At 38.3% G+C, this 25,131-nt stretch overlaps 1 protein-coding gene across 1 annotated transcript in view; it reads right to left on the bottom strand.

Annotated features, from left to right (window-relative positions):
* The window catches only part of SPAG16 (sperm associated antigen 16), a 410,239-nt gene that overhangs the window by 115,058 nt on the left and 270,050 nt on the right, over positions 1-25,131 (bottom strand). Inside the window, exon 14 of the mRNA XM_075153736.1 lies at positions 13,364-13,429. Within this exon, the coding sequence (XP_075009837.1) occupies positions 13,364-13,429 (66 nt within the window). The remainder of the gene's footprint in view (positions 1-13,363; positions 13,430-25,131) is intronic.

Raw genomic sequence — 25,131 nt, 5'->3', positions numbered from 1 at the left:
AGAAGCAGTGCTGCACAAACCTGGTCTGGGAGCACCACCCCACCCTGCTACTAGGTGCTGTGTAAACAAGCTAGAGAAGGGGGTCCTGCTCCAAAGGGTTTACAATCTATCTTAGTAGCAAGATCAACCAATTCTTGCTGTCAAAAGTTTGCAGGCTTTTTATCAATTTCCTCCCAGATGCCTGGTATAAACAAACTGTGCCTAAAGTGCAACGCCCAGTCGCATATTTTGCCTGATTTCCGTGAAAAGGCAGAAGACCTCATCTGCAAACAGAAGTAAGAAAACACAGGGTTCTGACATCAACACATGCTAACAGGTATTTTATCAGCCTTGGCGTACTCTGTCCACAGACTTACTATTAAATGCATTAATTATTACTGATACCTAGGCAGCTGCAACACCTAAAAAGATACCAAAAGGATTTTGTTAATGAGCCAGCTATTAGGTTTCACCACTTCTTCGCTTGATGTCATCTCTATTACATACCGTTTCTAAATCAAGTGAGCTGGAGATGCGGGTAACAACTTTTCAATAGGAAGAAATAAACCAGGAATGTAATCAAGCTGAAGGATAATTTGAAGCTACATGCCATTGAAAGAAAAAGAAAGGGATAAGTCATATGTTGAATGAACTCATTTGCCTCTGGCCATGGGCCATTTTCAAAAGCTTTAAAGCGGAATCACTTTGAATTCTGCTATGAGCTTTTGGCTTTTTTATTCCTTTTACAGTGATTATTTTAGTTATTCATGGAAAAGCCCTCTGCCTTGCTCTTCATTTTCTTCTTTTTGTTTCTTGCGACACTAAACTCTTTTTTATGATATCTTTTTGATGACACCTTTCACTAAACAGCAAGCTGGACCATCAGGGCTTGACTGATTTTCCTACATGTAAAAGAAGGAGACAATGAGATCCAAGGAGAAAATGTGCAAAAGCAGATTTACATTGTACTGATTTTCATTTACACTACATTTTATGCTGCAGCAGCCACAGCTCAGTTCTATTACTTTCTCTAATCAAAGAGCATGTAGAGTGATTCATAAAACTGGTAAGACCTGCTTCCTATTCTATATAATCAAGTTGGGACTTTTTTTGTGTGTGCACACTAAAGTAATTAAAGAATTTATACAAGGATTCAATTAGTCTGGATTCAAAGACTGGTTCTGTTCCAAGCTCCACTTAAAGGACTTTGCAAGTCCTTTAATTGCCTTTACGGTTCCACCCTCTACTCTTTACCTTCCCTGCCGACTTAATGAACATCTTTATGTTACGGAAGATTTCTCATTAAAATGGGTATGCTCAGCCCCACAGACAACATAATCCCAATCTCAGTTGGCACTTGCAAACCATTGTAACACAAATAATTGTAACATCAGGAATTATCAGATTTATATAATTTCCAGGAAGTTTTAAAATCCGTTTCCTTCTTTCCTTTTTTTTAATATACATTTTTTCTTGTGAATATTAATAATGATTTCAGGCAAATATTTCCTGAAAATTGCTGTTTTACACTAGCGATAAGGATAAAAAACTGAATAATTATGTCTCTTACTTATGAACACACCTCTGGATTTATTGCTGAAAGATCAATAATATATGAACTGCAACAAGTAGCTTTATCTAATTTAGACTGCGATAAACTCCTCCCAGGAGTATCCTCTTCAAAGTTTAATTCTGAAGGCAGGTCAGTAGTTGTTTCATGACCTTTCGCAAATATTTTTAAAAAGGCGATATAGTGAGTGAACAGGCAACTCATTTTCACTATGACAAGTTCACAGTCAAATCAGTCAAGTTTACTGATTTGCAAAGTCCTTTGCTTTCAAAACAGATGTAGCTGTGAAGTGTATTTTAAGGGACTCTTATGATGTCTAGACTAAGGTTTTCATCAACCTCAGTAGAAACAGATTCAAGGTCTAGGCCCCTTGCTAACTAGAAAGAAGCTTGATAATTATTTTCCCTTTCCATTACTATTGGGAATCTGGTTAACCTTTGGCATAACAAAGGGCTGATGAGCTTGTTACCAGTCTTACCCATCTTGTTACCAGTCTCTGCACTAAGGAAAAGGAGTTTGTTCTGTGTACATAAAGTGTGGTAGAAACTCCTTGCCATTAAGTGCCAGTAGACAAAGTGGCCACATGAGGAATAGCTTCAGCTACCTCAAACTGAGACAGACTCGAATAATCTGCATTTCTAAGATGCTCCCTGCGGGACACATCCTAAGTCACTTAACTCTACCGCCATTTTATATGCGTTAAAGTGAATATTTTTAAGAGAAAGAATCATTACCTCCCACATTTACAGCATGAAGCACATCAGAAACCTGATGGGAGTTATCACCTCAGGCCTTTCTGTAATGCAAAAACTAACTATACTCAGAAAAAATGACAGGGGGCACGCACAGCAGGCAGAGTCCCATCCCTGTGCCACCCCATCCCGCGGGGTGGAATTGGGCTTTCTGAGCAGCAGCGAGCACGGGCAGAGGGATCTCAAGAGAATCCAAGCAGGCACGGGTGAATCTGCTGTAGTCGTTACAGGGAAAAAGACTTTAATGTCCAATTAAGCCAAATTAAGCCAAAATTTGGCTTAATTACGACATCACATTACGAGATGTCTGTAAAATATGATAAAGATGGAGGAAAAATGCAGATGTAGTCCATTATTAGACTGATGACTAATCAATCACCACCCATTTTTGAAATATCAGGCTTAAATCATCCCAGTTTCAAGTGAAAATAGCATCTTCTTAGAAAGACATGGAATGACTTAGCCCGGCAAAAATACAGAGCTACTGATTACCACTTTGAAAGCGTAGTGGTCTATTTTTAATAATTATTTTCAGCAAGAGTGGGGGAAAAGGGGTGATTAAGGGTTATTTACAGGCAGCACCAGTGTTTTCCATCTGTTTTTTTACTTGCTTTTTCCTTTTATAGTTTCAACTTCTCCATCGCAATCAAAGTGACAAAGGACCATTTATGTTTCAAAGCAACTAAACACCCAGAGCCCAAGCAACCGGGGTCTGGTTCTCACTCCCTGTGACATTTTTTACAGCTTTGAATAGACACGAGCTGGTGAGACACCAGCTCTTCTGGAGGTGAGGTGAATCCGAGATATCGATGCAGAAAGAATCATCTCTCAGAGCTACGCTGTTGGCTCCTACAGAAGACCCCTCCAACTTTATTAGCAGTTATCAATGAACAACTCCTAATTTTGCACTGCGTAGAACTGGTACAACTTGTTGTAAGAATTTGGTTATTTTTGCCATACCTATTGTGATTACTGATCTGCTGTAATCCCTTGATATTATGGTTCAATGTGCAGGTTTTGAGAGCACACTGACTGTGCATGCTCTGGGGCAAAAGCATCTTCCTCCTCTAATCCAGCTTTATGTGCACTGTGAGCATTTGAACAGGCAATACAACATCTATTATTAAAAAACATTATGGATTCAAAACTACAAGAATCCGTTCCAAGCTCTCTCTTAATCCCACTTAAACGGCAATATCAGCACCTACCCCACTAGCTCAAAGGAGACACCTCAGGATAACTGATGTTTTATGCCTGTGAGAAGCAGGGATCATTCCTGTCCCAGCTCCAATTCTTTTGCTGGCTCTTCTTCCTTCAGGCACCCCAGCAGCTGAGGTTCATAATGAATGTGGTAAGTCAAAAACACGCTTTACAAACATAATAGGGGAATTCTGTGTCAACACTTTCCTCTTTCACACGATGCTGCAGTCCAGAACAGAGACATACTGATCACATACTGTAACGAAGGTGAAGTAAAAACTTAGGGTTCTTCAAATTCGCCACTCTAAATTATGGTCCAAGATTAAATACTTCGCGATTACTTCTGGTACAGCTTCCGCTATAACATGAGACTGTCTGCAGGTACTCAGAAGCGTGCAGTTGGAGACAGCAAGTCCTGGTGGGAAACACAAAGGAGGGAGAATGGAAAAGCGCTGACTGAGGAGTGAGTGCTGTTAATGCAAACAACTGAACAGAGCAAAGGGAACAACCAGACAGTCCTCAGGAGAGGTTTCAAGCAGAAGGGAAATTTATTACAGAAGGGTAGAGGCACATAGATGCCTCTCTAAGGTAATCAGTGACCAAAAGTCTATTGCTATTGGAAAGCGTCCGAGAAACATCAGGAAGTGGAAAAAGATGTGGACGAGATGTCTGTGCTGATAAATGAACAGTATGTGGGCCATGGCATACTAAGAAGCTTAAAGATATCAAGATAGAATTTTTTTACTTCTTACCCTCATTTTCTCAGTGATGATTTTGATCAAGATGAAGAATATCCTAAAATGATATTATTTCTAGGCAGAACTTTGATGCAGGAGAATTTCCAGTTCTACTGACTTTCAAAAATAATGATGGATCACGGGTGTCTTGTTTGTTTACATCCACTCTGCAGGCCCTCCTCTTGCTGTGTGAAACAGAGGGAACCTCTCTTCCCTTTGCCACATCAAGTAGCATGAAGTGCCTTGTGGTGTTTGAGAGAACAACACATGCTAGGCTTGCAGAAGCCCTTTGCATAAATTTACATATGAAACCCAAGATCACTGCACTCCCTGCAGAGCTCCTGCTAGCCATAGTTGACATTGCACTTGAAACAGTACTGCAAAGAGAGCAATATCTTTTGCAGAGAGGTTTAAAATAATCAATTTTGGTTTTCCTTTCTAACCATCAAAGAAGTGCTTTTGAATTCTGGGAGCTATGCAGTGAGAGGAAGAGATGAATGGTAATTGCCGTTACCGGCTTTTCTCAGTATTTTGAGAGATACTACGACTAAAGTGAAGTTAGGTGCCATCATTACCTGATTAGACACTCCTGAGAGCAATAAGCATAGCAAATTCCTAGGGTATGCCATGTTCGCGTACAGGGATTTTAATGTCATTCAGTTCCTTAAAGTCTAAATAAGTACATTTTTAAAATCTGGGTAGTATCCATTGCAATAATGTTAATATATAGATGTAATACATACGTTCATAAATTCATAAATTAGCATTAGTGGCGATAGATCTACTGCCGAAATGTGAAATTATCCATTTTAAAATGCAGAACATCTAAGTCACTGAAAGAAAATAAGTGTCAGTAAACTAGATGTGCTTTTTTTAAACAGAAACTATCAAAGGTACATGTATAATGAAAAAGTTCAACTTAATATTTGGCTCTTTATCTTTTCTTTGGGCATTTTTTAAGGGAAACTAAATGCATAAAGAAGAAATATCAACAATATATAAAATGTATTCACAGAAGGTTGCCCAATTCTGAACTCTGGAAAGTGTATGAATGTTTCTCCCAGTTTCAAAGTATTTCAGGCAAAAGAATGATCAGTTCAACAAATCTCATCCTATTATTTCAAGAACTTCCTCACAAAAAAACAGCTAAATATCAAAATAGAATAATCTGCATTCCTATCCCTGATGGACTTCAGCTGTGCATTCTCAATTATTTTCAGATTAAATCATTCTGATATTTAAGTACCTGCTAACACTGATATTTATTCACCTACAGATTAATTGCATTTTCATAACAGAGAGGCCTTTCCAAATTTGGCCCTACTTTCACTCTTGCATAAATTAATTTTAAATCCAACTTTGTGTTGCATAAAGCCACGTACTACACAACCACATATATAGCACTGTTTCAAGCACCCTACTTCCCTTTGGCCATGATTTGATAAGCGGTAAAGAGTTCAAGAGTCCTCTAACCAAACACAAATCATTGGTTTACACTAAACCCATTTCTCTAACCCAAATTTAGTTTAAGCCCTTCTGAAGAGTTAACTTTGCACAAACATGGTTTTTGTTGGAAGAGCTGTTACCTCTCTGCCTGTAACCAATGCAAAACCATACCGATAGCATCTATTTCAACAGGTAACCTGGCTAATGTAACGTGAGCTCCCATCCACACCTGACCACAGCAAACTGGGAGCGCTGGGTGAGCTGGAGGTGAGCAGCTTCAGCGTGAGCAGCCACGTCTGGAGCCCCAGCCTCACAACTCAGCGCTGAGAGTCAGCAATCATTCCCATTCAAGTCAGTGATAACAACGGCATGCGGATAAAAGTCTCACAATTTATCGAGAAAATGACTGTCAGATGAGAGAGTCACCGGATAGAGCGTAGGGATGGTATGCTGCTTTCTCATGTATTTTAAAACATTATTTCCTGTGAAATATCACATAAAGAGGCAAGTTTGACTGTACTGCAGGTGGGAAATTGAATTTAAAAGAATCTAGATGTATCTTCGTATTCTGATTTTGTTTGTTGTGCAAAATGACACGTTTAAAAACCAGCTGTTAAAATGAAAAATCAATTATGCTGGGGCATGGACCCACGGTGTACATCCGCCACAGGAATGTCTGGCATGCTGGGACAGGAGATGTAATTTTAAAAAATCCTTATTCCTTAGGATATACAAATTAACTCTTCTCCTCTAAGAAAGAAGGGCAAAGTTTTCCACACTGCTAGCAGTTTTGCATGCTAAGCAGCGCTTGCTTCATGTATTGTATACACAGAGGGTCACATTCACTGCAGAACACAGAATTAAGCAAACAAAATCACATTAAAGGGGATAATCTCTTTTTCTTTCAGTTGTAAGCAAATGGACATAACAATATGTTTATGTTTGTAAATATAAAGTCTGAGAACATAAAATAAAATACTGCATGGTCAGTTAATTATCAGTTTCTGCTGAGGATCTTTCCAAGGGCCAATCTGACCTGAAACATACAGGTTTTTTAAAGTTACTCAAAACCAAATTATGTTAAAGCTAGTTAAAAATGATGCCACATTTTCTCTTCTTGGGCTTTATAGAGTTGTCTAAAATCCAAATGTCTATGCATTACCCCAAACTTTTATCATGAAGAGTTGAGAGAAAGCTTCATCATACGCAAAGACTTAAACGAGAGCAAAATCTGATTAAAAGCTTCAATTAGAAAAGTTAAATATTTCATTTACTGCTGGTTCAAAACTTCTCTGCCTACATCTGGATTGTCTCCATGTCTCAGAAGCATTACAGTTTGGCTGTGTAACAAACAGCCTTCTTATTTCGCTCGGAGCAGCGCTTCCCAGTGACACATCATGGTGTCCTACTCGGGATGGGGGACAGCAGGACATCCTAAAGTGCAAATTATAATTAATTTAAGAAATTACAAGGGGCCAGGTATACTGCATACCTCCAAAAGGAAATATTCAATTTCCCAGATTCAAAATTTTCCAGATTTAAAATATTCACAGAATATTTCATAATATTCTATAAATACAGTCCGAAATTTGAGTAAATGTATGTTTATTTAGCTCAAGTATGAAGTTAGCAGGTCAATTCTCTTGTTCATTTAGTAACAATATAAATGAACATTCGCCATAGCACAAATGAATGAGACAGTATGATGGCAGGCACCTGTCCTGCTTCCTACCTTCCTCGTGTAGATGTTCCTCATCTGCACCATCTCCATGTAGTCCACTTCTGGAGCGCTGAAGTCTCAGTGATCATGACTAGAAACTTTCAGCCATCATGGTATATGCAGCTTGCTCCCAAGGAAGAGCAGCTGTCCCTCAGTTACTTCACTTTATAATTATGGAGTCCAGGTAGTAGTAGACACCACGTTAACCTGAGGTATGTCTTGCACTCACAGCACCACGACCATATAGACCCACTGGTATCCAGCAAAGAGTACGTGCTGCAAAGAGGGGACTTGAAAGGATTGACCGGGTAGGAACGCGATGCCTCTTACAGAACTTAAGGTGAGGCCTCAAGGCAGATATCCATCTCGTGATGCCTGGTGACAGAGAAGGCTGAAAGCGACGTCTCTACAAATATCATTATTGGGAAAAACTACGTTCCTTTTTTTCCATGGCAAAGCAAGAAAAGAGAACACGAGGCAGTGGCTTTTTCAGAAATGATCAATGTTACAGCAAGATTCTTTGCTTTCCATTTCTTGATGGGTTTCAAATACTTTCCTAGAACCTACCATCAGGCGGAAGAACAAAAGAAGGTGTTCTCAAATCTAAGCTTTTGCGAGTTTCTTTGGGTGAAAGTTACAGGATACTTTGTGATTTACTGAGACTACCTGCATGGTGACAAGAAAGAGCACCAGAAAGGATTCCTGGGTTTAAAAAAAAAAATTAAAAATCAACCCTGTGGTAAATGAAAGAAAGATCTAAACCCTGAAGCTGGAGGAGAGAGGTCCTGTGGCAGAACGAGCTAACCTCACCTCTCATAACACAAAGTGTCACACGCTTAAAAGAAAAGAAGGTGAATTTTCTTGACCTGTGATTATTTTCAGAGTTAGTAATCTTGACAGGACTGGGATTAAATTCTCAAACAAATAAATTACACCGGGGACAACAGAAAGGCTGGTTAATTCCAAGTTTCTGAAAGCAACTTGGGCCTTGATTAAACAAACTTCAAGGCTAATAGAAAATATTTTGCTTTTTTTCAGAAGAAATTATAACTGGGAAATTGATCCAAAAATAACCCAAATTTATTCCAAACTAAGACAGCAAAGGAACTGCATTTTGCCTGATTTAGAAGTGCAGAGGTAAACTCTAGTGGCAGTTGGTGCATTTAAACACTGACACTAAAGGTTTCTCGGTCACCATCATCTGCTATGCGTGAACGAAAAAAGGATTTTTCTGTGTCAGTTACTTGTGGAGGTATATGACCCCTATTACTAAGTTTTTCTTTGCAAACGATCTCTGATAAGAACTAGAAATGGTGATGGGAGACTGAATGACATAAACAAGGTGTGACATTTAAAAATCAGGCTTGGATTTTTTTCAGTCCCATTGAAGCACCTTTGCTAAAAGACTGTCTCTTTTCTCAGGGACACAGAAATACAGCACCTTGGGAGAGCCACCCCCATACAAACCAATGCATCACGAATTTCTTTGGCCTTCTGAACACGGTCAGGTAAGCCCATACATGCTGGAGCTTCCTCACAGAAAGAGCTGGAGGAATGTTTTTACTTCTAGGATATCTGGTAGGGATATTCTTACTTGTTTATCCAGCCTTCTATATTAAGACTCCGACGTTGGAGTCAGATAGCAAGAATATTAAAAAGATAAAAATAAAGATGTATCTACTCGATTCTTCTAGAGTGGTTTCAGAACATCTTATCTGGTCTACACGTAATGCGTAAAAGAGGCACATGCTTGCCAAGTGTCGGGAGTCTGTGAATATCAATAGGATCAGAGATGATGGGAAGTGATTAAACAGTATGCCTGGCCAAGGGAAGAGAGCGTTCCAGAAAAGTGACTTCCAAAAATAGGGAATAACATTAATATTTTTCAGAGAATGGATGTAGAAGTGGATTCTAGCAGTTTTCTGAGAGTTCCACTATTATCAGAAAGAGCTTTTTGCCAACAAGTGAAACGACAGTATTTTGATGCAGTTTTTGTTCTTCGCCATGACACAGAGACAGAATAGGTTTATTTTTTTACTTCTAACAACGTTCGATGGCCTGAAAATGGTTAACTAGTGATACTAAAATCTGTATTTAAAATGTAATTCAGTTCTGTAATTATATTTCTTATGCATGGAGACAGAAATAAACTAGAGGAAGAACCTATTAGCCCTTTTGCATGTATAATTGAACACGTTTGATATTACTAGGTAACCTTTGTAAGTAACTGGCTTGGAGTTTATGCAAAGAGGTGAACACTTTGAATACATAAATAACAATAAGAGCAGATAGGTTTTTGATTTTGTATTCTGTTCTTTTCTTGTTTGTGTCTGTTAGATGCAGTCAGACATCCCCGGCTTTATTTGGCCATCCATAGAAACATCTGAAAGATCTGACTTTTGCATCATTTGGGTGCAGTAATGAATAAGAACTGACATCAAATATCAATATTATTGGCCCAGCTAAATGGTAGCTGACATCCAACTGGACTGCTGAAGAGGTAAACAAAATTGAAATTTTGTTTTTGCTTAAAAACTGTCTGACATTATTTGTCCTTCAGTAAATCAATGGAAGAATGACCTAAATGCTGTTTGCATTTTGGCTTGGGGAGGTAAAACTGGGCAGTTGCTATCAAGCATATTTTTTATAGTCTTTTAGGTTTTCCTAATATAAACTATTATTCCAAAAATACTTTTTTGTTTTAAGGAAACTTGGTAACCTCTGTAATGATTTCTTCACCTGCAGACATCATACAAACACAGCACAGCAGATACAGACAAACACGTGAATCATAATCATACTTTTATTTGAACACAAACACATAGATACACACATAAGGGAGGAAATTTTGTTCTGCTTTAAATTCATAATGATTCAACGAAGCACCTATAGTCTTTATACTTCGTTAGCATAGGTTATTTGCCAAGCTGGGAAAATGCTATGCAAAGTATAAAGTACAAAACTTATTTCAAATGCTATTTAGGCCATACTTAGATTTTGTATTACTTGCTGTCCTGGTTTCGGCTGGGATAGAGTTAAATTTCTTCCTAGTGCTGTGTTTTGGATTTAGTATGAGAAGAATGTTGATAACACACTGCTGTTTCTAGTTGTTGCTAAGTCAAGGACTTTTCAACTTCCATGCTCTGCCAAGTGCACAAGAGGCTGGGAGGGAGCAGAGCCAGGACAGCGGGCCCAGCTGGCCAACGGGGTATTCCATACCATGTGACGTCACGCTCAGTGTATGAATGGGAGGCGTGTCCAGGAAGTGGCGATCGCTGTTTTTTGGGCATTGCTCGGCGGGTGGTGAGCAATTGCATTGTGCATCACTCATTTTGTATATTCTATCATCATCATCATCATTATTATTATTATTGTTAGTAGTATTATTATTATTATTTTCCCTTCCTTTTCTGTTCTATTAAACTGTCTTTATCTCAACCCACGAGTTTTCTCACTCTTACCCTTCCGATTCTCTCCCCATCCCACTGGGGGTGGGGGGAGTGAGCGAGCGGCTGTGAGTGGTGTTTGGCTGCCTGATGGGTTAAACCACGACACATGCCAACATTCAAGAAGAGATCACCATTCCTTGTATGAATTCTACTGTATGAAATGGCATTGTTTTCTCGTAAGTTGTTGATCAAAAACATGTACTAATGTAAAAACACATGAATTATGCAGATGCATAACATCCTCTCCATAATTACCCACAAGACAGAAGGAGAGGGCCAGAGCTGACTTGGACATCCCTGCCATGACGTCCAGATGTAGGCACTTTGGTATCAATGGGGCTCCCTCCACCACCTTTTGCCCACCGTGAGCCTACATTTGTGAAGTCGTATGGAATCCAGCAATCAAGTGGGGTCACCTCAAATCCCAGTAACATTCAAAAACTGGGGAAATTACTTTGCCTCTTAGGCGCAGTCTCACTTGGGTTTCCCTAGAGCAGGTATCTTTGCCTTCCCACGTAAGGTATGTTCACATCTAGCTTTTACTGCACTCAGCGCCTTTGAAGAGAACTGGAGCACACACAGTAGCCTCTGAAAAACCACCCTTACAAGCACACGCACATGTTTCTACTAAAAGGCTTAGCCCTCAGTGGAAAAGAAACATGTGAAACATTTTTCTCTACAAAGTTAGTTGTGTTATGAGGACATGGGAGTAAAAGGGGTGGTAACATTAACTTTTAGGAGGAAAGATGCATTTTTCTACATCTTCAATTTGAAAGCAGCTACATGGATTTTGCTCAAATTTTCTCAAACTTTCCACAGGTAGAGAACCAACTTGGAAAACCACGGAATTTATACACTGCTGAAAGCATTATCTTTTAAGTCCTGACATGACCAGAGCTACAGAAGTTGCACAGATGTTGCACCTTTGTCCAAACAGTCCATGATCAATCTCCAAAATCTTTCCCATGAAAGTATTGTTGAAAATACTGTCTATAAAAACCTTTTTTCGTCATAAAACACGCAACTTTTAACAAAAAAAATTGTTACTCAAAACACCTTAATTGGGTGGAAAATATTAATTTCTTAGTGGGCAAGCACTAGAGGGTAAGAAAACAGTTCACTGATGCTATATTTGGTTGAAAAATAGCACTTGCTTTGCTAACCAACGTGACAACTGTAACTTGTACAACTCAGGACCAACTCCTTAGTCTTTTCAGTAGTTTTCCAGTACATATAGAGTTAATTTATATAACTGCAATTACAGCTTCTGAAATTATATTGCTCACTCAGTTTAATCAATGCTGCACTAGATGTTTCCATTTTTACTAATTCAATCATTGAGAATGTCAACCAATGATTTTAGTCCAGAGTTTAATGCCAACTATAATATTCTTTACCAAAATAACGTTCTTATCTGGAAGATTATCAGCACACAGTTTTTAAGCTTCCTGTTAATCATTACAGGTCACATTAGAGCATGAGGCTCTTTGTAAATACTCACGTTAAAGACGCTGCTATAGTACTGCTACAGTATTTCCCTCACAATTCTTGCTACTGTTAAATATTCTTTGTTCTACACCACCGTGTTTCAAAATACTGAGAGGCAGGTTGTGCCTGTCAAATATAGAGATACATGCATGCAGCCAAGAAAGAATTAAGATGCCTTGGGAATTCCTATTCCCCTCCTTGACATAAGCTTATCCCACACTTTCTGCTACATCAACCCCTAGGGTTTGCCCTATAAACACATAGGGTTGACATAAGCAGTTGCTAAAGCAGTAGTTGATACTGAACAAGAGGAGAATATTTAGGATCTCCTACAGTAAAAATTAGTATCTTGCTCTGCTTGTACTAAAAGTGGCAGTGAGAGCACAGGGAGCAGGAACACCGTTGAGGTATTTTTCAGGAAAGATGGTCCCTGAGAGAAAAGAGTGCAAGTGGTAGCAGAAACCAGCACATGCCTCACCACTTCCACACCAGTTTTAAAGAGCAGTGTGGCCAGGAGAGCTAGAGGAACCATACATCATAAATGTTTTGATCATTTCAGAATATTTCATATCACCTCAAAGAAACATTTTGGGAAAATCACTTCCCTTCCAAAGTTAACAGGCATTCAAATCACAGTCTGTCACCAATCCCAACCAAAATGATGCATTTTAGACAAAAACTATATTAAATTAACCATCTAACTAAAAAAAACTAACAGCAAACTTCATTTAAGTAAAATAACTAAATGATCATGACAAAGGAGAATGGCTTATATATCATGCACTGACCAAAGGAGAATGGAGGTAGGCGCGCAAGGAGGGGGCAGCTTTATTATAACAGTGTCTAAGACTCTGCTCTGGCTGGCAGGTGTGTGCCATGCCGAACTGCTCTAGAAGTCATTACTAATACTGAATTCAGTTGCAGAGGTATCTATGCAGTGTGCAAAGTGCATGACAGTATTTACCAGTGCAAGGAACATGATGATTAAAAAAAAAAAAAGGAAATTCATACGCAGAACTTACCTTCATGTTGAATGTAGCATGATTACAGGAATGCAGGTGACCACAGAATGTGTAAACACGGAGACCCTAGGAATTAAATGTAAAAAGAAAGCAATTAAATAAGTTATAGTGATATAACTTATTCTATACCCTTGTAAATAGAAGGACCTTGATTTTATGGCTGTGTGCAAACCAAGGCACTTTGTGTGCTAAAAACCAGCTCCTGGTTGCTAGAAGAGGAACACATCTCTTGCAATTACTAAGGATATATATCCTTACTTCACATAATAGCTAGCAGAAAAGGTGCATTCAAATATCAGGGAGAAAAGCCATCTCCTTCGCCAGAGGGTTTGAATTAGAAGGTGTAATCACCGCTTCCAAAAGACTGAGTTCTTGCTCTTAGGCAGTGATTCAGTACATCTCTCGATATTCCACAAACACCATTAAAGTCTTCCTTCAGGAATCACAAGCATGAAATCAAAATTAATTATCTTTTGTCATCTTCCACATTAGGCCGTAAGTGACCTACATAGTGCAGTAACATATGTCAGATGTCACCACTGATATCTGGACTTGCTCTCCCAGTACGGGAGGCATCCAACCACAGTATCTCCCGCTAAAAAACCCTAAGTCTTCAAGATGGGAAGACAGAAGTATTAAAAATAGACGCATTTCTCTGTTTTCATAAAAATCACTGGTTTCATGGGTAATATTAACAAAATTACTTTCTACTAAAATTGAAACCCAGTTTTGAACAGTGTAATCATATCCTGAAGAACAAGTTTTCACTCTAAAAAAACATTTTAATGACACTGGAATGAAAAGATAATTTGTTACATTGTTCTGGAGAGAGGAAAAAACCCAAACCCAAGATCTGAAATTCCTCTACTCATCCTAGTAGTCCTTCTTTGTACTTATTCCAGCTTGAATCAATCTCTTGGGAGCAGGGGTAACATAAGTTAATCACACCTCTGTCACGTTTTTAGAGTTTATACCATCAGCTTAATTCCATTTTTATTTTCCCAATCCACAAAAAAAAAAAACCCAAAACCAAAAAAAACCCACTTCTCCTCTGACATAAGATATTTGAACTCTCTTTTTCACTGAGAACACCTCCTACATTTTTACCATCAGCATGCTTTATCAGTATGTTCTCACTGTTTGCAACAAGTCCTTTCAGGAAAGTAGTTAATGAGGTTTGACCACAAAGTAATTCTGGAAGGACACTCCTTGATAATACCCTGTAGTTCACAGTACATCTCTGAACCATTTAGGAGAACTCAGTCCAACAAAACAGCGCTTAAAGAGAATTAGATTGCTGTTGTAAATATCTCAGAGGTTAAGAGCAAAAGAGGGAAAAGAGCTATTGAAGCTGAAGAGCAGTGTTGACGCAGGAACATATGGGTATTCATTATCTGCAGATAAATTTCAGTTGGAAATTAGGAGACAGTTCTCAAACAGTGAGATACGAAAACTCCCCTCCACTCCAAGTAGTGGGGATAAAAAGTTCTCATTAATTGTAAGAGGCTGCTTGAAAAGTCAGGAAATAAATTACCTTCTCCTGCGTGTCATCTTTTGCCTGAACTTGGAGACCAAAGAGACTCTTTCCAGTCTTTTCATATGGCATTAGAATGCAAATTTCTGTTAAAGTCCAGCATTCCTTTTGTTTAAAAAATGTCACCAAAAAGAGGCAGCAGGCTACTTAGGCAAACACCATTTTGTATCTCATTGTATTTTTCATTTACTTTTCTGTCTTGAAGTAGTCTCTGCTTCAAGGCCGCATATACTATTGAGATCAAACTAGGAAATTAGTATTATTCCCATGGAAGGATTGCACGACAAACATAACAAGAAAAAAGGCTCTGGACTATTAAAAGCAATTCACTATCTTTAAAGAGCAAGCACACCATCCACTTCAAGCATAAAAACATTGCCACAGTGCAGTTCTTGAGTCTTCCACAGTTTTCAACAGACTTATAGGGGGGAAAAGTGCTAAAAAAACCTCACCCAAAAAACTGTACATTTACATGATTTCTAAGTAATAAAACATGTACCAATAAATCCTGATAAAAAGAAAATTTAAATAATTATTATCCAATTATAAAATCACTGTTGGAATAGAAACGTGATTACACAAAATCCCAAGTTATTGACAGACAAATTAAACTCGATAAAGATAACATAACAGGAGACAGAGATAAGCAAACACGTATGTGCAGCCTGGCAAGAAAAAATTTCATGAACATAAAAATCTACCTTGTGGCCTAGCAGCAATATCAATTGTACCCAGACCATGGTAACAACCCAAATGTTGGTACATGTTTTGCATGCAAAAAAAAAGCCCTTGTAAAATAACTGCTGTTGCTCAGCAAGGCATTTACCCTCCGACACTCTCAAATACCAATATGTACACAGTAACCTTTCCACAAATGCAGAAAAAGCATGCTATCACAAACCGAAAAAAAAAGAAAACCACATGGCTGCCGTGCCACCAAATGAATGTGAACTTTCTGATTTCCCTTCCATAAGTCAATTCAGTATAAACCACCTGAAAGGATTTTAATAATAGTAATAATAATAATAATAATAAAAGCTACACAAAGGCAATGGTTCTGTAAAGTGTTTCTCAATACTATTGCTGAAACTTAATTTCCAAAGTGCCACTTTATTTTTACTCAGTGCACAGCTAGTGTTTCCTTTACCAACACCAGGAGTTTTGTAGACACAGATGCCAGAAAAATAAAACTGGAAAGCTTACTATTTAGCTGTAAGGTCCCAGCAAAATCAAACAGTAGTAAATATTCTCTGGATCAGAGTGCATGTTAAGATAGCCCTGAGCTTTCAGCATCAAGAGCTCAGCAGTAAGTTAATGACACCCCTTTTGCACATGCATTCTGCTTTTCAGTCTTTAATTATAAAATAATCCACTATGACATCACCAGGACCCCTGGTTCATTCAATGTGGAACTGAACCAGGTGTGAACAGGGTGTCCAAGTCCCAGGCTTAATCTCCCTTGGAGCAAAGTTCGGAGCATCTCTTCTTCAGAGGAATTTCACCGGAGCGCCTTGCAAATTGGTCCTTGGCTTACTCACAGCTTCTTGTCATCCAGGAATCAGCTGTATGCATCTGCCATTTAACTGTATTTCTTTAAGGTTCAAGCAGGGGCAAACATCTGGGACTTGTATCACGAGGAAAAGAGCAGAGTCCTGTCTTAATATTAGGGGACTTATCAGTTAGGGAAAATTACGCTCCTTTGCTGCTACCTTCAAGGTCTCACTGACCATTACCCCACTGACAGAGGTAACATTATCACAAATCGAGAGTAGGAGAAACAACAAAACATCAGAGCAGAACTCTGCAGCTGTAAAAAGGCCCATTTTCCCCCCACATTTAACCCATGCGGTCTATCCAGTCTGCTTGCATATGACATTCTAGCCGTGTAAAGGGCAATAAATTATGGAAAATACATTTCTATTGTTAACTGAGTCATCGGGTCTTGATTGAAATATTAATGGAGGAAATCTCAGTTCTATTCACTCCTTGAGCTACTGTCCAATTACATTCATAACCATACATTCTTCCTCTGCGGAAAATAGCAGATAATAGCAACGTTCAAAGAAAACAAAATATGAAGTGTTCTGCATTGTTGTTTTTTAAAAAAAAATGATTATTCACACATGCACACACACATATAATTTTCCATTTTGAAACCCAGAAATTAACATCAGAATCAGTAGTTAGAAACACCATGGCATTATGTTATGGAGCCTATCAACCTCTCAGCTTCCACTGACCACAGACATTAATTGCCTGCCTCGGACTGGAGCTATCTAAAAGACTTCAAATACAGAAAACATTTCTTTTTTTAAAATGCAATCCACTAGAAAAGCAGCCTGACCTTTGGAACTATGGATCTGTGAACAGTAATCCTGCTGCAGAAGTAGTTAAACAAGGAACCTAAATTCAAATTATTTTTTGTTCTTACTTTTACAGGATAATAGCCGAAGATTTCGGAATAAATAGTGAAATTCTGCTGTATATCCTCCCTATCTATATGTGTCCATTCGGATATACAAATACCAGGGCAAAACAAGACAGGCTGAAGACAATTATAATTAATATACTACAGCTTCTTTGCATGGGTAGAATTAAGTTCAACCATTAACTATGTAACACAGCAGTTGAATCTTACTATACTTATTTTAATTACCGGTTTAGCAACAACAACAAACAACCCCAAAACAAACAAGCACCTCTGGAGAAAACACAGAGCCAAAAACTGTTGAGCATCATTTAAAAACTACCCATGTTTTTTAAACTCTGCTGTTTTGATTATTTTTCTGGATTTTGAATGCCCTGCTGTACACAAAAGTCTGACATGAACAAACTTACTTTGCCAAGTTCAAAAATCAAGATAACATATCCATTAGATCAAGCTGAGTGTAATATACTAGGTGCAATATGTAATTATCTTTATTAGTTTGATATGATATGAGCTTTTAGATTAACAACATCCGAGTATAAGATTTATCTAAACAGTGCTGAGATAAGAGATTTATTTGTAATTTCTTGGTTCATTTAGAAATTAACTGAAAGAAATATGTTCATTCAGAAGCACTGAACCAAGAAAAGTGTTCAAACTATGAAGCACTCAACAGTGGAACTGTTCACCTCATTCTCTTTATTAAAAACAATCAAAACCTCCCAACAGTTTTTCATGAAATGTTTAATTTTACGTGGGGGAAAAAAACTAGTATCTTGAATGAAACTTCTGATCTTACATAGGTCAATTTTTTCCAGAAAGTCAAATAATCTAATGCTTAGGAAGCTCACTTCACTAAACTTGAATTCTTTCTAAAACAAGCACCATGTTAAGTGTACCGTGATTACTGACTATTGACTCACTGGGGAAGGCCTAACCTTTCTCTCAATCTCCCTTGCTGAATACGGCCAAGGGCTTCCCCTTTTACAGCAAAGTGCAAAATTAAAAGCATGACTCCTGCTCAGATCCCTGCCTTGTTCATGACATGGTCTGTCTGCTTGGTCTAGCTGCGCGTCGCATCAGCAAGGCACCAGCAAGGTCTGAAGGAAACGTGTGACATATCCAGCAGAACTGCGGGCTCTGAAGTCGCTCCACGCTGCAGGGGAATTGCCTGCATTGTTGCCTTGAAGTAGGTGCACTGGAAACATCAAAAGCTCTTTATTAGAGCACAAGCTATAACAAGGTAATTTTTTAAAGAGAGAAAACTAGTTTTCATGGGATGTGACAGGTAAACACAAAAACTGGAGGAAAGAGTCTAAAAACACCTACCCCCTCTACCTTTGCAAGACAGCTCCTTTCTTTTAGTCTCTCCTTTCAGCCCAGCCCGTAATAACTCACTTCAGCAATTTCCTGCATCACACGACGTCTGTGTGCGTCCCCCGCAAGGCCAGCCCAGGTGCTCGCAGCAAGAGCCGCTCTCTTCTCCATCTGCCCCATCCTGTCTCATCCAGAGGGCACCACTCAAAGCAAGGCAAAAACGCATCCATCTCCTCGCTGCTCTCTCAGAGGCTTTTACGAGCACATGGCGTATAGTATCTGTACAGTATCTGTACAGTAAGCAGTGAACAAATTTGGAAAACAATTTTACCATCTGTCACCACAGGTTTTACTCGATAAGCTCAAGCACATAACCTTCAGCATGGAGTTTGCTTCTGTTCTCCTCACTTGGAATAGACCCTGGGGGGAAAAATCATGCGGAGAAGACTGTTTCTTGATGTTAAACCAAGGGTAAGGCAGGGCATTACTCAGATGTTTTGTAATCCTGTAGTTGGGGAATAAAATTAACTTGCAATGGTCATTTGTGTGCCTTATTAGACAAGGATTCGCAGAGGGCAGGTATGTACACCAAAGCTGAAGTACATCAGCTGTTGGGCTCTTTGCTGTTATGGTGATCTCCCTTTCTCACAGACAGCTCTTTTTTTTTTTTTTTTTAAAACTTTATTCACTACATCTTCCTAAAGAAACGAAAGAGAATTTTTAATCTCTTTAAAATGCATGAACTTATATAACAACTTTCATACTGTGAAACATTAAAAACTTGAGAAACAGCATTTTTCTAAAGCTGGTAGGTAATAGAAACTAGAAATAGAGCTCTGCCTGTCAGCTAAGCCTAATGCCATGCTTTCCATCACAGACCAGAGTTAGTAACACCTGCTATTAAAAATATGGAAAAAACTAAAGTAACCTTGCTCTGGGACACTCCTGAATTATCTCATTTTTCTGCATCTGAACTTTCACCTGAACGTAGCATTAGCATGCCTTTTGTGCTGAACATGCAGTCACATTCATTTTTCTTAATTGGGAGGAGAAGTATATTTCTAGGCCAAGACCTCGTATGCTAAATCTGTTCAAAGTGAACCTCTGAGGCTCTCCTAAAAAACACTAAAAACAGGAGTTTATAGTAGAAATGCTGACAGATTATATTCTTGCCAGCATAACATAACCTGACTCTAAGATAAATGTTTCATGAATTAAAAAGGTTGAAAAAAGCTCCTCTGTTCAGCTTTGTTCTCGAGATGAAAGTGAATTATCTTTTTGTCTTCTACTGACACTTGGATTTTTGTACTGCAGTCTGCAGAAACCTGTAACCACAGGCAGTATTTAAACAGACATGACCATGTGGGATTCTCTCCTCACTAAAATCCTGTAAGACACATCAAACTTCTAACTATATAAGGAAGAAAAAAGGTTTTATAGCAAGCAGATACCTTCCTGTACCTGCTTCTGTGAAGAGAGAGAAAAGTCATCTCTACTTGGAGAGATCACAGACGAGCACAGTTCCACCTGCACGGCCCTGACAGACCATCCAGGCAGGGGGAAGGAGAAATTTCTTTGCTGGACCTGTCATTCCTTTAAAAGAAAATAAATAGAAAAAAAAGATATTGAAATTCTTTCACTAAAAGCAGACCTGTATATTATTGCCCTGGTTGATATTCGCAGATGGCTTCAGTAACAGAAGCTACTGCATCTTAATAAGGATTCGTAGGGCAGGTGAACATACATCATCCTGTCAGCACCAAAAGAGCCAAATTCGGTAATTGCATTCCTCCTAGCCAACGTAACTCCTGCAGTTTAAATGTTCCAAGGAGGGAAGGATCAGCAGTGCAAGAGCAGGGATGGCCAGGGAAATCCTGTGTGCTGAAGTCCATTAACTGAAGACTTAACAGCGCGGGATATGGCCTTTTCCTCCACAAAATTAGGCGGCCCGTTTTTATTGTAACCAGAGTTTACTTTAAATTAACTTGGTATTCCAATACTTTGCAAAACATACCAACTGTTTTCAGGAGAGTAATGCGTGAATGACAGAAACCCAGTAGGACTGCCTAACGTTAAACCTTATGAATTCTTCTGCTTTAATGTAAGGAAGATCAAAAAGGTTAATTATAAATGAGCAGAAGTTGCTGGTGCAATATAACTGGAAAAGTTATGAATGTAGTGAAAGCACAGAAAAGAAATACAAAAGAATTTCTCTTGGCTTTGAAAATGAAATTACATGAAAGCAGAATAAAACAATGAATATGTAATTTAACTATATATGAGAAAAAAGTGAGAGGATAATGGGAAACCCTTTCTTCCTTCCCACTTTTAAAGGTAGAGGGTTTGAAATTTAAGTTTCATGCTTGGAAAGTTTTTACTTTTCCTCTGTTCAGAAGTGAACAGCATCTGGCCTGCAAGAAAGCTACAAAAGGCATGGGAAGCTGTTCAGTTGTATATAGTTCAGCTTCTACACACGTACGACTTGTACAACTGAATTTACCACTCCTGCGTATTGTCTTTAGTGGCTGCACTCAAGAACTGTGTTTCCTCACCTGCTAATCCAATTCTGCTTCTGTAACAAAAGTCTTAAGAAATCAGCAACTGAGCAAAGCAACATGATGCACTATCTTCTGATCTTATCTGAAGATGAGAAGTTGAGTATCAGTCTGAAGGATTTTAGCACTCTTAAAACTAGAAGCTCAATTTTGGCCCAAATGCCAAACTGTTGCCTTATGTGAATTCATACCAGAGCACTGGTTATTTTTCCTAACAACAGAAAGGAAAAACTAAGTGTTTTTAGCTGAAAAAGACAGTATGGAGGCAAAAGCAGGTACACACACAACTGTGATTATTAAATAAGACAAATGAGGTGGCCCAAAAGTTTTAAAAAAAAAAAGAAAAAAAGAAAAAGCTGAAGAATTTCTTCCCTTCAAAGAGTCAGTAAAAATCAAGAGTAAGCCAATAAGCTCAAAGTTATTACTTGTCTGACAGCCATTTGGAGAGTGTTTACTTCTGTTGGTATAAACGAATTTGTAAGCCTCCTGCATTCACACTGTGAATTTTGTTCTGGCAGTCATCATGCATCAAATGCATCTTATCCAAATTTAAAATGGCAGATGCACAGAGAAAAATACCAAAATGAGAAAAACAAAAAAGGGCAAACTGAACAGAACGTATCTGCAGTTCTCTTTCGTTAACCTGCAACTGCTGAATAGCACTCTTGAAGTCAGGTTCATGTTTGATCTATATTTTCTCCATTAACCAACAGGAAGGGATTGGCTAGTTCCCAAAGTAGAGGTCTTGGCAAAGAAACCAGGATCTGAATGGAAATGGAAAGCACATCACTTGCTCACCATGATCTGGTTTTCCCAACTACTGCCGTTTTGGGAATAACAGTATTGCTGACCTGAGGGACCGAGATCAGAGAAGAGAATCCTAACTATTTGGCTAGAAACATTGAAGAAGTTATTTATTGGAAAAAGAAGTCACTGAAATTAAAAAAAAAAAGGAAAGAAAAATGAACACGTTCACTTTTAAAAGTCTTTAGATTTCAAAATTTGGGAAAAAAAAAACACACACCAGTGGAAGAGAGGAAAAAATGTTGAAATCAGCTCTTACAAACACACTGTCCATAGATTCTATACACCAGATCCTGAATACACCGTCTACATATTCTGAGTGAAAGGAGAAAAAAGGATTGTAAATATTCCTAATCTTCTGCAATTTCAAATTCACATTTTATAAGTATTTTGTAAGTATTTATAAGTATTCAAAATCAAATTCACATCAATATTTTCAAAAATGAGATTTTCTAGAGAAAAGACAAAGTAAAGCAGGAAGGTTTGGGTAGCGATGAAAATAGTTATATTTTTTAGTAAGTCTGCTGGACGTCTAAGTTTTATTTAGCATTCAAAGCATAAATACCTAATTACTATCTCAGTATCTCAATAATACAATGGTTAGCTTCCATTACATTTAGGAAGGGGCAAACTTTGTCTCATAAACTTGCATGTTTTATATGTTATGGGCCTTACATATTTTTGGCCTCTTGTTTAGCTGAAATACAGATACCGTGTGAAAAGGCATCATCCTTTTTGTCATTGCCTTACACTACCACAAGGACATATCACAAAATGAAATAGATCTGGGGCCTACTGAAGGTAACGACAAAATTATTTCCAGTTCACTCACAGAATGAGGACACTTGGTAATGCCTTTGCTAGAAAAAAACTTCCACCTGATATCAAGTTTCACTACATATGAAATTACCTATGCCAATAAATATGCTTATGCTCAGACCAAAAGATGTGTAAATGCATCCTTTTGACTTTCGTCACACAAAGCATTCCCATTGGAAGTACCTTGCTGAATCTCAGTCTAAGGATTACCAATATTACTCTTTCACCATAGCACCGCTCCCAGTAGAAACCCGTATTCAGTCTTGGTGGGAAAGGAATTAGGCAAAACAGCAATTTTGAAAGTCCCACCTGCTTTATAGAGTTTATTGATCATTTCACAGAAAAAATATTTTAATCGTTAAAAATGCAATCTAGTGGTTTAGCTTTGTTAAGCTTATTAATATTTCCCAATAAACTTAATGACTTAAATGAAATAGGAATAAATATATTTTTTAATCCATCAATACTGGCACTGTATCTGGTGACTGGACTTATAGGACTACAGAGTATGCAACTATTAACGTCACCTTCAAAGAAGCACATGTAGAGGGCTGAAACCAGAAAATCTTAACTGGGAATATCCCACAACAAAACAAATGTCTTATTAAGTTGTAAATACATACAAACATATATACATAAATACAGAGTCCTTCAAGTGCAAGAAGATAAGTCAAATAATAAAAATATTGAAAAAAAATATTCCAAAGCAGTATGAACACTTTCCCCAAAATGTTTTTGCCTGGTGCTAACAAGGTTATTGGGGGCAGGGGGGATAAAAACATTTAGCATCTGAGAAGCAAGAGCTCTTCATCTGTTTTAGCACTGTTTTCCCAAGATGCTTACATCATGGCACAAGATCGTAGCGATACTGAAGAGAAGTAAAACTCCTGGAAGCCTTTTCAGAGACCTCTTGTAAAATTACAGCATGATTACATTACCTCTTAAATTAAAAAAAGGTTTCTTACAAAGTTCAGCCTAACTGTCAGAGTTGCCAGGATTAGATCTGGGACCAAATATATTATGACTAAGCTCAACGCTGTATAAATATCAGATCCATTATTCAAACAGCTCACAGGACACCGCAAGCTTGATTTTACATTGACAAAACCTCCCCATGAAATATCTTTCCTGGGATTTTTCCTTAGTAAGGGTTGTTGCATGGGCCCCTACCTGAGCAGAAAGAAAACGTAAACAGCAGGTTCCCATTAAAGGAGCTATATCATGTATGTAGCCTCAGACAAAAGAATTCCAGCATTTGGGTTTTCTGAATTATTAACGGGAGTCTGCTTTGTAATTGTTGGTGAAATAATCTCATTGACACATACAAGTTAGGAAATAGAGGTCTCATTAACAAAGCCGCTAGCTTTTATTAGATCCTATAAATAACCAAGAGAGCCTGCAAAAGATCGATTACAGCCTTTAAACGTTTACAGAATCAGTGTTTAATTAAGACAATTTTAATATGCAAATCAAGCCTAATTATCACCATTTGTTAATGTTAGTCTGCCTGGGCTCTAAACAGCTTCAGCTGCAAATATGGTAACAGTATCATATTTTTGCTGCTTTTTTTTTCCCTAGGAAGAACTGCAGAGGAAACAATCAACTTGTGCTACCAGTACGTACGAAGGCTTTCAAAACCGCATTTCCATTTACCATTTGGAGATGAAGGTCAAAAAAGTGCTCAGCGTAGCATAAAATCTAGCTGAAACGTTATGCATTTCTTCACCCACTATTTTGTAGAGTGCTTTAATTAATGTATTTCCCTCAAAGTAAGTAACCCCTCCGGGAGCTTCTTTTGATGAAAATCTGCTCTTGTTCAATGCAGTGATTGAATAGATGGGTTTCTAACACAGACCATTGCCACTCAGAAGCTGATATTGGGACTTTTTTCTTCCTACCTCCTCCACCCTAGGAATGGTAGGTAACCCCCCTATGCTGAGAAGCCACAGCATTACAGCAAAGCCCCTGGAAATTAAAGTGTGAAGCAAAGAAGAGAAGAACACAGCCTTCAGCAACATGATGGGAGGAGCAGCCGGGAAGGAATACAAAGCAGCAGGGGAGAAAACAAATGTCTGTGTTCTGACTCTTGAAGAAGTAAAATTAAAGCCTTGAAGCCCCCATTAATTTGTTTTGGGAAAGAGGATGGGGCAGCTGCAACACAATCCTGGCAAAAATCATTCCCTTTTCCCGACACTGCTGCACTCCTGCCGCCGCGATGAGCTGCACAGATTAAAATGAAGAAAGAGAACCACTCACTATTGGGTGGTATTGATTTGTTGTTGAATGCTTACACATTGACAGCGGGGGAAAT

Source organism: Calonectris borealis, chromosome 6 (genome assembly GCF_964195595.1).
Source record: "Calonectris borealis chromosome 6, bCalBor7.hap1.2, whole genome shotgun sequence".
Classification (NCBI taxonomy): Eukaryota; Metazoa; Chordata; class Aves; order Procellariiformes; family Procellariidae; genus Calonectris; species Calonectris borealis.
The sequence above is the reverse complement of the archived record's forward strand: the minus strand, read 5'-3'. Positions and strand labels throughout refer to the sequence as shown.